This window comes from Erpetoichthys calabaricus, chromosome 8 (assembly GCF_900747795.2).
Source record: "Erpetoichthys calabaricus chromosome 8, fErpCal1.3, whole genome shotgun sequence".
Taxonomy (NCBI): Eukaryota; Metazoa; Chordata; class Cladistia; order Polypteriformes; family Polypteridae; genus Erpetoichthys; species Erpetoichthys calabaricus.
In genome coordinates, this window is record NC_041401.2 from 31566053 (window position 1) to 31579653 (window position 13601).

At 34.7% G+C, this 13601-nt stretch overlaps 1 protein-coding gene across 1 annotated transcript in view; it reads left to right on the forward strand.

Moving 5' to 3' along the window:
• pla2r1 (phospholipase A2 receptor 1) overlaps positions 1 to 13601 on the forward strand; it is a 149250-nt gene that overhangs the window by 78971 nt on the left and 56678 nt on the right. The window contains exons 15-16 of the mRNA XM_028806414.2: positions 3933 to 4065; positions 5906 to 5941. Coding sequence (XP_028662247.1) covers positions 3933 to 4065; positions 5906 to 5941 — 169 coding nt within the window. The remainder of the gene's footprint in view (positions 1 to 3932; positions 4066 to 5905; positions 5942 to 13601) is intronic.

Here is a 13601-nt window from a genome sequence, read left to right on the forward strand (position 1 = left end):
TGGTGTCATATTTAATGTGTTTCCAATATCTGAACCACACCCAAAGAGTGATCGTTTTCTGCTACATTTGTGTGCATTACTCTTCGGTGCAGATTAGGGGGTTTGATTATCAGTGTCACAGGATGTTGCTATTTGTTTGCTATTTGTTTCTTGCCACCTTTTTTTTTTTTTTTTTTTTCCCAAACTTGGTAAAATGTTATCTGCTTGCAAAAGAGGCAGAGATGCTCTGAGCCTGAATTAGGGGCAACTTTTCTCTGATTGACAGAGCTTTTGCTTTAATGTGAATTGTGTTACATTGGTGTATGTGGGTGAACTTATTTTTAACGGGTTTGGTCAGTACCATACCAAGATCACCATTTCTAAAGTGTTCTCAGTCTGGTTGTTTTGTTGTGCACCACAGTGTGATTCCTGTGTTCACTTTTACCTAAATAAACCAGACTAACGAGAAAATTGCTCCAAAAGTTAGAAAAAAACATGTTCCTAATGAACTAGATGTGGAAACACCTTAAGATATCTCAAATACATTCCCAGATACAGTATCTTAAAATAGCTTCCTGCCCATTTTCAGATATCTACATTGCATTTCAGTATATCTCAAAATAACTTCCTGCTAATTTTGAGATATCTGAAATTCATTTCAAGATGTCTTAAAATAGACAGGAAATTCCATTGGAAACATTTTTACTTTTAAAGGAAGTGATTTTAAGATATTTTGAATTGCAGTTCAGATATCTCAAAATAGTACCAGACTTATCTCCCCAGGCAGACACACGGTCCCGTCCCACCCTCCAGAAATAATCATCTATGAGCCAGGTGTTACATGGGCATCATCTTGGCCTGGTTCACCCACTCAGGTCCTCAACAATGAGGGTTCTGTGAGCCAGATCACACTCGGGGAATAGCAATAGGCTAACAATCACATGGCCATAGTGCCTTAACTGACACTCCCTCACAATGCAGGTAATGTGCCTCATTCGGGACTCTGTGAGTAACTGCTTGTTCGACACAAAGTCAAACCAGCGATATGCAAGGGTTCTCCGAAGAGACACTCAAAACCACCTAACCAGCAAAACGCTTTTTAGTAAGAAATCATTACAAGTAAGTTCTTCAAGCAGTCATTGCTATTTATTTGTAATTCTTTCAAAAATATTTTCATAGGAGTTGTATTTGGTAGACTAAATGTGTAGTATTCTGTCATCCACTTTTTAATTACAAGTGTATTATCAAAACTAGTGGCACAGCAGGTACAATCATATTATGGTGTTTTGGAACAAATTATGTTCATTAATATCATATCCTCCTGTAAGGTAATGATTGTATAGAATGAAGTTCTTTGTGATGTTTAATAAATTCATATATATCATTCAACCCTTCATATCAATATTTTATTAGACTAAACTATAAAAGCAAAATCTGTTTTTATAATATGGATACACACAGATAAGTCTTTATAATATCTTCTTTTAGTTTTTGAAGTTGTTCAATTTAAAAACTGATATTTGAGGTGATCTCTCCTATTTTACTAAAGTAATAAACTAATGCCAAGCAACTAACAGTTCAAAACGTTCAGAATTTTAATGCATACTAGGGGGCTTCGCTCGCCAACCCGTGTTTGGTTTTCCGGATACACACTGTTAAGATTTTTTTTTTCTTTGAATTGTTGCTATTTCATTAGTTTCACTTTTATTCCAGAACTTCTGTAAAAACAATATTTGGATTTTTTCGAGTCCCAGTATGCTGAATCTTTTAAATGAGGTCAGTGAGACATGTGTTTAATGACTTTGTACCATAATTCAGGGTAGGTTTCTCTGTTTGGAATTTCAGCACAGACAAAGCGATCTACATCATCAGCAGTTAATTTTTTTTGCAAAGTAACCAATGAATGCATGAGGTAAACTCCGTTTTTGAAATTCTCTGACTTAAAATTCAAAGCCTTACAATGTTTACATATTTCTGACATATCACCTGTGTCCATATTTTCAATCTCTATTTGCATTTTCCTTATTTCTCCAAGTAATAATTTCTCTTTGTTTGCGCTAATGCGATGTTTACTTTCTTTTTTTTGACACTGTCATTTTTTTCTGCTTTCATATTCTGTATTTTGCTCTGCCTGTGTTTTGCGACAATGTTTTTTTTGAGTCTTTTGAATTCCACTTTTCATTATCTCTAACCTGCTCTGCATGTGTTTGGCCCCCTTGTTTTTTAACCTCTTTATGACGTTTTATTTTGTTTTCTACTCTGTCTTTTATTTCTGACCTTGCTTTGTCCTGCTTTTTTTCAATGACACCTGGTCTGTGGTGATTATTTTCCCTTTTTTGGGTAATAATTTCCGTTTATTTGCGCTACTGCGATCTTTACTTTTTTTTTTTATACTTTCTAACTTTCCAACTTTCATATTCTTTAACTTTCTCCACATTTGCATCGTGCATGTTTTTTTTTTTTGAGCCTTTCGAATTTCACTGATTTCATAATCTGCTCTGCATGAGTATAGCGCCAACGTTTGTGAACGTGTTTGTGAAGTTGCGAAAGCGAAAAGACTTTGTTTTCCACTCTTTGCCTTTTATTTCTGACCTTGATTTGTCCTGCTATTTTTTCAATTACACCTGGTTCTGATGATTAATTACCTTTTGTTTACGCTAATGCGATACTTTACTATCTTTTTTTTTGATACTGTAGCGACTGACGTAATAAAGTGTCGCAAAAGTTCTACTTGAACAATTGCCGACTTCGTAACCCCAAACACATCTTTCTAGCACCCTCTCTGACCCCTCCTCCCCCGGGTCTTGCTCCCCCTCCTTACCGCATCAGTCAATACCCCGGTATCAGTCTTCCATGCTGTACTCTGCCTTACCTCAATCGGACCTAACAGTCACTTAAAACAAAAAAGGCTTCAACTTGGCTGGGACGCTACAATACTTTCGAATTTTACTGCTTTCATATTCTGTACCTTTCTCTGCATGTGTATCGCGCCATCGTTTGTTTTTCTCCGCACTACTCTTTCTTCTTTGCTTTTAGTCATTGACGTTTCATCTAGAACGTGTTGTCCTTATACACTTTATATGTGTTGAGAGCACAGGATCTGTGTGTGCTACGTGCCTTTACATGTTTTGCTGGACGTGCTTTTATTTGATAAGAAGGACGTGTCTTGCAAGAATCTCATGTTCCACGACCCCGTGAGACGGCCCTGGGACAATCTCTTGGCGCCAAGTCTCATGTTTACAATCCCCGTGAGATGCTCTGTGGCCAGTCTTTTTTGTCTTGCGGGTCTTTTAATGTCTTCCGAGAAGATCACATCTCGTCGCCATGCTTTTCCTTTCCAGGATTTTTTTTTTTATAATAGAGAGAAATGCAGTCACATTCCAAGAGGAAGATGTGAATAATATCTGACTAATTAATTTAGTAAAAAAAATGTTAAAAGAACAGTTATGAAAACGATTTATAACAATATTTATGTATATGGATGTGTGAAAGGGCATTGTATGGGATTACTGCCCAGTCCAAAGTTGATTTCTGCTGAATGCTGCAGGCATAGCCACTGGCTCTCTCACCTGATACAGATGCATAGATGGATTATTTACAGAAACAATTAGTCTTGTTTGCTCCTGTAGTAAATCATCATCTACAAATATTAAGTAATAACTAAATTCAGTATGTGGGTGTGAAATTTGGAGACTCTGAAACCTGTTTATAATTATTCTAAGTCCTGCTTTATTTACATTTTTTTAAGCGATGGTTTTAACCAAAGAGAAAAACTAATCACAAGTACATTACTTAATTTTTTTATTAACTGAACAAAGAATAAGAGTTAATTGTTGTTAAGTTTTCTGTGGCAGATTAACGCTTTAGCTACCTGTCAAAAAATTAGCTGATATACATTTCTTTAAAATTATTGCATTTTTGTAAACTATGTTAAATATCATTTTTTTAAATAGGTAGTGTCATCATTTATAGAAGACAGAAATGATGAGAACGATAAGGTGAACTGTGCAGTTTATAAAACTAATAACACACTGATTCCTCAAAGATGTGACTCAAAACATGAATGGATTTGCAAAATTCCAAAAGGTATTTATAAAATATTGTTTGTGCCTTATTTGTATGTAATGTCTTTAATGCACCACAGGTCAGTTTTTACTTGGGCAGCAATAACAATCACAATAGGCTAATTAGTACAGAAAGTGTTAACCCAAATAGGCATATGTGAACCTTTTGTAATTCAATAAACTATATAATAAAACAACAATCATGCTGTCTAATGGGATATATAGCAGGAAGAGCACCTTTTTTGGTCCATTCTGAAGCAGGGTGAAAGAGTACGCCAGAGCTGTTGGCTGGGGACAGGCTTTATCTTCATGCTGTGCTTGTTCAGCATTGGTTCCATTGTGCTGTTTCTTTTGTAAATGCAGAAGTAAAATTGGATGTGCTGCCACATTTAACCGATATCGCCTTTCTGCAAACTTTGCATTTTAGATTAGTTTGTTTGACATTCCTGTCTTTCATATCCAAAATAATTCTAGACTGTCGACTTTGAAACAAGCTTATTTGTAAGAACAGTGCTGCTTGTCATATTTTGTGAAGTAATGTTTTGACTATACACATGTGACCAGCTAGTTAAACTAAAGTGTTTGCTTGACTGCTAAACTAAACATTTGTTTTAAAATTTGTTTTGTTTGAACTGTTTTGCATCATTAGTTTGAATTAAATAATTTAATCCAAAAAATTGTACAGCCATACCTCAAGGTGCCTCCATCTGGATGTGAACAAAGCATGGCTCACTGGGCAAAGTCCCATTTGTATACCTACTACACACTGGGGGTTTATATCTCTCAACTAGCCTAGAAGCACCTGGAAATTCCTGGGAAGTAGCTGGGGGAAGCTGTTTAGGATAGGACTTGGCCTAGTCTGTCCTGCTCAGCATGTTGCCACTGTGACCCTCATCAAATTAGAGCGAAAACGAATGAATTAGAATTTGCTCTGAGTTGTCATTTTGTTTGTTACATTTTACTTCTTGTGGAAAAAAAATTGTTGTATAATATTAATGTATTAATGTATGCAATGTGAAAATACTGTGTGTCTGTTGTTATAGACTTAAAACAATTTATGTTTAAAATGGATAATCATCCAAAGTGCAAAGTAATAAATTGTTGACTGTGTTTTTTTTCCTTGGAAATGCAGTAATTAATGTGCTTCTATTAGTATAATTTGACTACTTTATTTGCATTAAATCTTATTTACGATAGTCTCTTGTGGTGAAGGTGAGCTGCCCAGTAAGTCACGTTACTGCTCAAAATTAGGAACCACCTGGAATAGAATCTGTTTGCACCTGCCACAAGCCACCCCAATAATGAAGCTGTAAAACAGTAAGAGAGTAACACTTCATAGCTCAAAAGTAACTTGGAAGTTGCACACCCAATGTGGTGTCAATTACTGCAGTAGTTATGCCCTGAGTGCAGTCTGTATAAAATATCTCAGTAAACGAATTATACACCTTTAAAAAAAATACAGGTGAAAAATAATCAGTTATAATTATATATTCAAACACACTGGGGGGAATGGGTAAGTTACCTTTTTCACAGAAGATGGCATGGAAGAAATCCGTGCCACCACTTGAATACCCATACTTTCACAAGTGCAACTTGGAAAATCAAACAGTAAGCAAATATCAGGGTGATGCTTTTTTATTTTTCAAGAGGGAGTATGGAGGAATTATAGAGTGAATAAGGGTGTGGGATCAGAGAAAGTATGGAAGCTTAAAAAAGTTTTCAAAATGTGTCAAACTGGGGCATTGCAAATACTGATGTAATTAGCTGTTCTTCAGACATGTTGTATAAATACATCACCTTCTAATTATGCTTTTGTGATCTAAAAAAATGATATATGTGCATACTTTTTGGTCTACCAACAGGTCTGGATGTGAAGAATCCTTACTGGTTTATTAAACGTAAGTAGACAACTTTAAGCCAAACTGGTCCTGTGAGCATTTATAATTGAAAAGTAGCACCAGTTTATGTTGAAAGAAAAAAAAAAAACAACAGTATGGAAAATTAATTGTTTATTTTTTTTAAACATTAGGAAGTTTCTAGTAAAGCATTTAAAGACATGTTTTATTTGGCAGCTCTAATATCAATTAGTGTGGGTGCAATAATGATTAGTTACTATATTTATTTATCAATGGTTGAGCTGAAACTGTCATATTACTATTTATTGAAACATAATATTCACTGAAAAGTGCACAGTAAAGACAAAAGTTTTACTTGAAACCTTAAAAAGATGTCTTATTGTAGAATTATATATATACTTTAATTTAACTGCTTTATAGCAACCCATGTTTACAGCCTTATCTGTTCTTATCAATATACCTTGAGTATATGATCATGAAAATCCTATGTTTATCATTTTGGGTCACCTACACTATAGTTACTGTTACCTGTCTTGTTTGTATAAGTGTTAGGTATGTTTGCTTTATAGCACCCCAGTCTTATCTCCTTGTGGACAGCTGCTTCAAGCAAAAACACTTACTATCTCGGCACAAGAACTCCAAACAGTTGTCCTTAGACATAAGCTTCACGTGTGCCAATCACTAAAGCAGGTTCATGCTCGCTGGGCTACTTTCTAATGAAGGCATCCCTCCTCAGCTGGTAACCCCTTTAGGAATACTGAAGTCATTCACACTAGGTGCTCGGTGCTCTTAAACACTAAACCTTGACTCAATCAAACTATATAAAGTCAATATTACTATAATGCAAAATTAATTAAACACAGAGAAACAAATGCTATCAAAAGTAGGAAATTTATTTGAAAAGAGACTTACCAGTAAAAGGTTAGAAAATGTATTTGACAAGAATCTTATTTGAAGATACTTATGAAAAAATACAGAGGATTGTGAACATGAGTCTCTTAAAGGATGGGTACAGAACTGTTTGTTCAGTTCCCCAAGATCTTGCCAATTTCTTTGGGAATTCAGATGCCTTGTCTACATGACAATCTACACTCTTCTGTTCTTCTAACATATTTGTCCACTTGGCTATATGCAGCATTCATTCCACTTAAAAAGATCTTTCTTCATGTAGATGAATAATTAATAATCTTAAAATCACTGTCATGTTTACATTACATAAGTGTTTTCTTTACCAGTCTAATTACCCTAAGCTGATAAATAGTTATTTTTGCAGATGCCAAAGAAATTAAGCAAAAGATAAATCATGGTTCCAAGGTTAAGTCAACATCTGTCAGTCTGCACTAACATAAAGTAAAAGATGCAAAATATTAAATAAAGATTTTAAAAAGTTAAATTATGGCTTATTTCAGTATTTACCTATGTTTGAGATAAAGATGTAGAGTTTAAATGAATGCCTAGCAGTGTCGAGGTTATGGTTTATTTGAGAAAAGTTCCCATAGGCTTTGTTTGAAACAGGGTTATATCAAACAGCCTTGGTGTCACAATCACTCGTAAGCCATTAACAGCTGTGTTTGGCATACTCCCAGTGTGTGTACTTGATGTACTGGACTTAAAGTGGAGAACTTGACTGTAATAGCCTAGGCCACACTACAAGCACTGAAGCTTATCTTGCTCAATTGGAAGAATCCCAGCCCACCTGTTATAAGTCGGTGGATAACTGATGTTCTATATTATTTGAATTTAGAAAAGATCTAATTCTTACTTCGAGGATCTGCTTTTAAAATATGGCAAGATTCAATTAATAAAACTTTAGAATAAGTACTCCTGTCAGGGGGACAAAGGACATTTTTCCTTTTTCTTTTTTCTTTTTCTAACTTATTTTGTCCATGCTCTTGCTTCTAATCTCTTTCTCTCAGGTGGAGGTTGAATTCTGTTTTGTTAGGTTTTGTCTTTTTCTTTGTTTCTACTTTCTTTTTTAATTTTCTGATTTTTTTCTTCTAGTTTGACTATGAAGTCATTTGTTATATAAGTTCAACTTGATTGCATGCAGTATTATTTTCTTGAAAGACTAAAAATTAATAAATAAAAATTAAAAAGAAATTATGGTCCAGATCCTGAGTGCTGGCTGATTAATCAGTGTTTATTTTATGACATTTAATCTACGAAATAAGATTGAATTTCAGATTTGCATTTGTATTAAATATCCACAGTCTGAGTTCCTATTTAATGTAGTGTCCAATTCATAGTACATTATTGTGAGTTTGAACATTTGTTAGAACTTTGTACAATTAAAACAAAATAATAAATAGTAATCTCTTCAAATGTTTTAAATACTGCAGAAATACATGTTTTGTAGGAATGATCCAATCGGATCATTGATTTCACGTTTACTGGATGGTCCAATTCCGATACCGATTTTTTTTTCTCTTTATCCCTTCAAAAAACTTTACAATAAACTTAAGTTCTATATTAAAGTGTTAACTTTGTATTTTTATAATTAAACTGCAGGCCACAGGTGCTAACTGTTCATTTTTTATTAACAAAATGAAATTCTATAGGCTTATTGTTCAGTGACCATAAAATACTAAAATAAATATAATTTTCTTAAAATACATACTGATATGTACAAAATACAGTGTTTATCAATGATACATATGGCATTAAAGGAAATAAAATGCTTCACTGCAACTAATTTACCATAAAGCTTAGAAAAGCAGTGGCTTTCATTTTTTTTGTGATCATCCGCTTTACCGAACTCCAACTGAGACTTTTGTAGTGAAAATCGTCCGATTTGATTGGCTGATCAATCAAAGCATCCCTATTTTGTTACAGCTTACTGTTTAAGCTGTCGTGGAATAATCACAGCAAATTCATACACTGTGTATTGGTATGCACATGCAAACACCACAGGTCACCAACAATGTATGCTCTTATGAAAACATTTCTCACAAAGGATTAAATAAAATCAGCAAAAACAGCACAAGATAAATGCAAGGCTATATACTGTACATAATAAAAGTCTATCCTACCTTCAATACAAGTGAAAACCAGTCTTCTCTGGTGAACAGGTTCAGGCTAATCTTGCAGATGGACAAAAGGATAAACTCTAAAGAACTCTGCAAATTAAAAAAATACCATAATGCATCCCTTTCTTGACATTGTTGTTAGGCATGTCTGTTTACAGTTACATGCTATTACTTCTAAGCTAAGCTTATATTGAATAACAAAAAACCAATACATTATTCTACAAAGAAAAACATTTCAGCTGCATCTTTTAAACTTATGGAAAAAAGTTATGTCCTCACAGCATTTTACATGTAAATATTTTATGTTATACATCAGGCTATTACTGTATTTACTGAACTCCAGTCAGTAAGCAATAGAAAGTCAGTTTGTGTTTCTATTCAGGAACAGAAAATAATAATAAAACATGCTTTTGTTTAATTTATTTTGACAAAATAGATGTGTGTAAATCTTTTTAGCCTACCAAAATTTATAGTTATTCCTAATTACACTGTTGAAAATGAAATTACAGAGTGAAGCTGAAAATGATTTGATGTTAATTTTAGAACCATAGAACAATTGTGATGAGAACATACCTTATAGCCCATGAAGGTTGTCTACCCTATTCACCTAGGTTCTCCAAAAAACATCAAGCTGAGATTTGAGGGTCTCCTACTTTCCACCATGCCACGTAGTAATATATTTCATATGTCTGTGGCTCTCTGTGGAAAGAAGAACTTTCTAACATTTGTACGAAATCTGCTCTTAACAAGTTTCTAACAGTGTCCCTGTGTCCTTTTTGAAGAATGTATTTTAAAGTAACAGCTTGGATCCATAGTATTAATTCATTTCATAATTTTAAACACTTTGATCACGTCTCCTCTAAATTTCCATTTATTTCAACTGGAAATGTTTCAAATCCTTCATTCTTACATTATAACTACATACATACTGTAGCAGTCCCAGAATCAGCCGAGTCACTCTAACTTTGGACTTTCTCTAGCAGTACTGTGTCTTTTTATAACAAGAAGACCATGATTGAACACAGCACTCCAGGTGAGGACTTGCTAGTGTATTATATAACTTAAGCATAATCTCCCTTGACTTATACTCCACACATCGTGATATATAACTTAATCTCCTATTAGATGTTTGTGTCCCTCTGTAACAATGTTGTTGCTTCAACATTATCAGCCATTCTACCTAGTGTGGTATCATATCCAAGCTTATTGATTATATACTTTTCTAGATTGTTAATGTACTGTATCTTAAAAGGAGCAGTGGCTCCTGCACTGATGATCCCTGAGGAACACTACTTTTAACATCACCTAATTTAGAAAAAGGTACTCTCCCCATGACCCTTTGCTTCCTGTGTTTGAGCCAATATTGACCCCACCTGCACAACACACCTCGAATTGCCACCTCTTTTAGTTTGATTACTAACCTTTCATGTGGGACTTTATCAAAAGCCTTCTGAAATTAAGCATAAATAATATCATACTCGCCACTTTTATATGTTTTTGTTGATTCCTTATAAAATTCCTGCATATTAATGAAACACAACCTTCCCTGACTGAGCACATTTTGACTCTTTGGTAATACTCTTGTTCTAGACATGTGCTGCTTGATCATTTTGTTAATACTTGTTTGCATTAATTTACCTTTTATGCACATATCAGCTCAATTGCCTTTTTTATGCAACAGTATAGTATTTGCTAGCCTACAGTATTTAGGAATTTTCCCAGTGTGCAGTGATTTTCTAAAATTATGTGGCAAGGTTCATTTATATGGGTGGGGGGTGGTGGCGCACAAATTGCTAGAATTGTTAAAACAGAAAAAAACACAAAACCTTTGTTTTAAAGCTTACATCAGTTCCCTTTTAATCACCTTCAAAATATTCTCCTTGAAATACCATATACTTCTCTCACTGCTTCCCTCATACCTGGAAACATTTCCTGTATTTTTCTTTTCTTGCCACATTTTTAGCCTCACAGGTTTTTTCATGAATTTCTTTCATGGTAGCAAATATTCTTTCTTTCAGTCTCAATTTTAGAAACTTAAAAAGGCTATAGAGAACAAGATGTGGAAAATACAGGAGGTACAAAGCAACAACTACATTGTTTTAGGTCAAAAACTCATTGATCGACAATGAAGTATGTGTTGTCATTTTGCAAAATATAATTTTGGGTGCACCACTTCTCCAGATGTTTTTTCCTGTTGCTTTATCATAGGTGCCTCAGCACTTTAATGTACAAATATTACATCTCAAAGAGAATATTTTCAAAGTGACTAAAAGGGAATTGCTGTATGTTTTATGATAAAGTTTTTCTTTTTTATTAACAATTCCAGGAATCCCTCCCCCAAATATATTGATGCATATTATATATTTATATAAATAAAATATACACTCACTGACTATTCAATCACTTGAAGTTAAGTGTTATCTGCTCCTGGTGATTTGATAGATTTCAGCGTATATAATCTAAGCAGCACTTCTACCTCAAACAATTTCCAAATCACTCAGTACCTCCTTAGTACTTGCTACTGCTGAGAGGTTATCCGCTTCTTCCCATGTATAAAATGGAGTAAAAGGCAACTTCAAAGCCTTTGCTTTTTTGATATTTATTCTAGCGCACCTTTACCATTCCTAATACTCTTTACCTCTTCCTTGACTGTTTTTTACTACTTAAATACTGAATGAATCTCTTTTGGACATCTTTTGCATTTTCTGCAATATTTGTTTCCAGCTGCCTTTAGCCTCCCTAATTTCCCTTTTAATATTTGTTCTCATATGCCCTACGGTTAGCGATGAACTTATTATATGCCTTATGCAGCTGTTTTTTTCTTTTGTAACTTACAGTACTTTTTAGCTCGTTATTTATCTACCACTGAGTTCTCTTTAATTTCAGGCAACTTCAGAATGCTGAGATAAACTTGGCCTGCATTATACTGTACATTCAACACTGCCTCACTTCTTCTCAGCTTTCTGCACATTCAAAAATTTACTCTAATTTATCTTATTTAGGCTTTGTCACATCTGCTCAAAACCTACTAAAAACTACTAAAATTAAACTTTTCTAGTTTATAAACAAAACAAAATGAAATATACTATAATGTGGTCACTAGATCTCAGTGGTTTAATCACATTGCTTCCAAAGTTCTGTTCTTATATTGTGCTATGAAAGGCTAGCATAATTAATATTTGGGTAATTAAAGTCCCCTTTGACTATAATATCCCACTCTAAACGTTGACACTATTTTCTGCATGAGACCTTGACCCCTGATGATGCTCAAATCCAAACATCCTCACTAAGCTGTGGTCACCATCCTATTGAAGAAGACTTGCACTTAAATTCTATTTTATATAAATGGTGACTCCCCCACCTTTTTGGTTTTGCCTGTGTTTACTAAGTAATGTGAACCCGTCGATGATATATTCCTGCCCTTTGTCACCTTTGGTATTCCTGTTATGCAATAAATCAATTCCTTTCCAAGCTGTTAGTTGTTTACAACAACAACATTTATTTATATGGCACATTTTCATACAAATGATGTAGCTCAAAGTGCTTTACATGATGAAGAAAGAGAAAAAAGACAAAATAAATAATAAAATAGAATTAGGGAACACTAATTAACATAGAATAAAAGTAAGGTCCGATGGCCAGGGAGGACAGAAAAAACAAAAAAAAAACTCCAGACAGCCATAGAAAAAAAAAAAAAATCTGCTGGGGTTCCAGGCCACAAGACCGCCCAGCCCCCCTCTAGGCATTTTACCTAACATAAATGACCTCAATCAGTCCTCATTGTATTCAGGGTTCTCATGGAAGAACTTGATGATGACGGTCATGTGGACTTCTGGCCTTTAATCCATCACGGTGCTTTGATCAGGTGGTGGTGGCACAGATCGCCACCACAGAAAACCGGAAGAAGAACAAAAGAGAAAGTAGGGATTGTGGAGCCACCAGAAATAATAATGATAATTAAATGTGTATACAGAATATCGGGGTTAAACTAAAATGAAGCTCTGAGAAAGCCATGTTAAAGTAATGTGTTTTTAGTAGTTTTCTTAAAGTGCTCCACTGTATTAGCCTGGCGAATTCCTATTGGCAAGCTATTCCAGATTTTAGGTGCATAACAGCAGAAGGCCGCCTCACCTCTTCTTTTAAGTTTAGCTTTTGGAATTATAAGCAGACAATCATTTGAAGATCTAAGGTTATGATTTAAAGTGTAAGGTTAAAGGCATTCTGAAATATAAGATGGAGCAGATTATTTAAGGCTTTGTAAACCATAAGCAGTATTTTAAAGTCAATTCTAAATGGCACAGGTAACCAGTGCAGTGACATCAGAACTGGAGAGATGTGCTCGGATTTTCTTTTCCTAGTTAGGATTCTAGCAGCTGCAATCTGCACTAGCTGCATTCCATTGATGTCTTTTTCTTGGGTGGTCCTGAGAGGAGTGCATTACAGTAATCTATCCGAATGAAAACAAAAGCGTGAACTAATTTTTCAGAATTTTGCAATGTTATAAGAGATCCATCTATCCATCCATTTTCCAACCTGCAGAATCCGGACACAGGGTCACGGGGGGTCTGCTGGAGCCAATCCCAGCCAACACAGGGCACAAGGCAGGAACCAATCCCGGGCAGGGCGCCAACCCACCATAGGACACACACACACCAAGCACACACTAGGGCCAATTT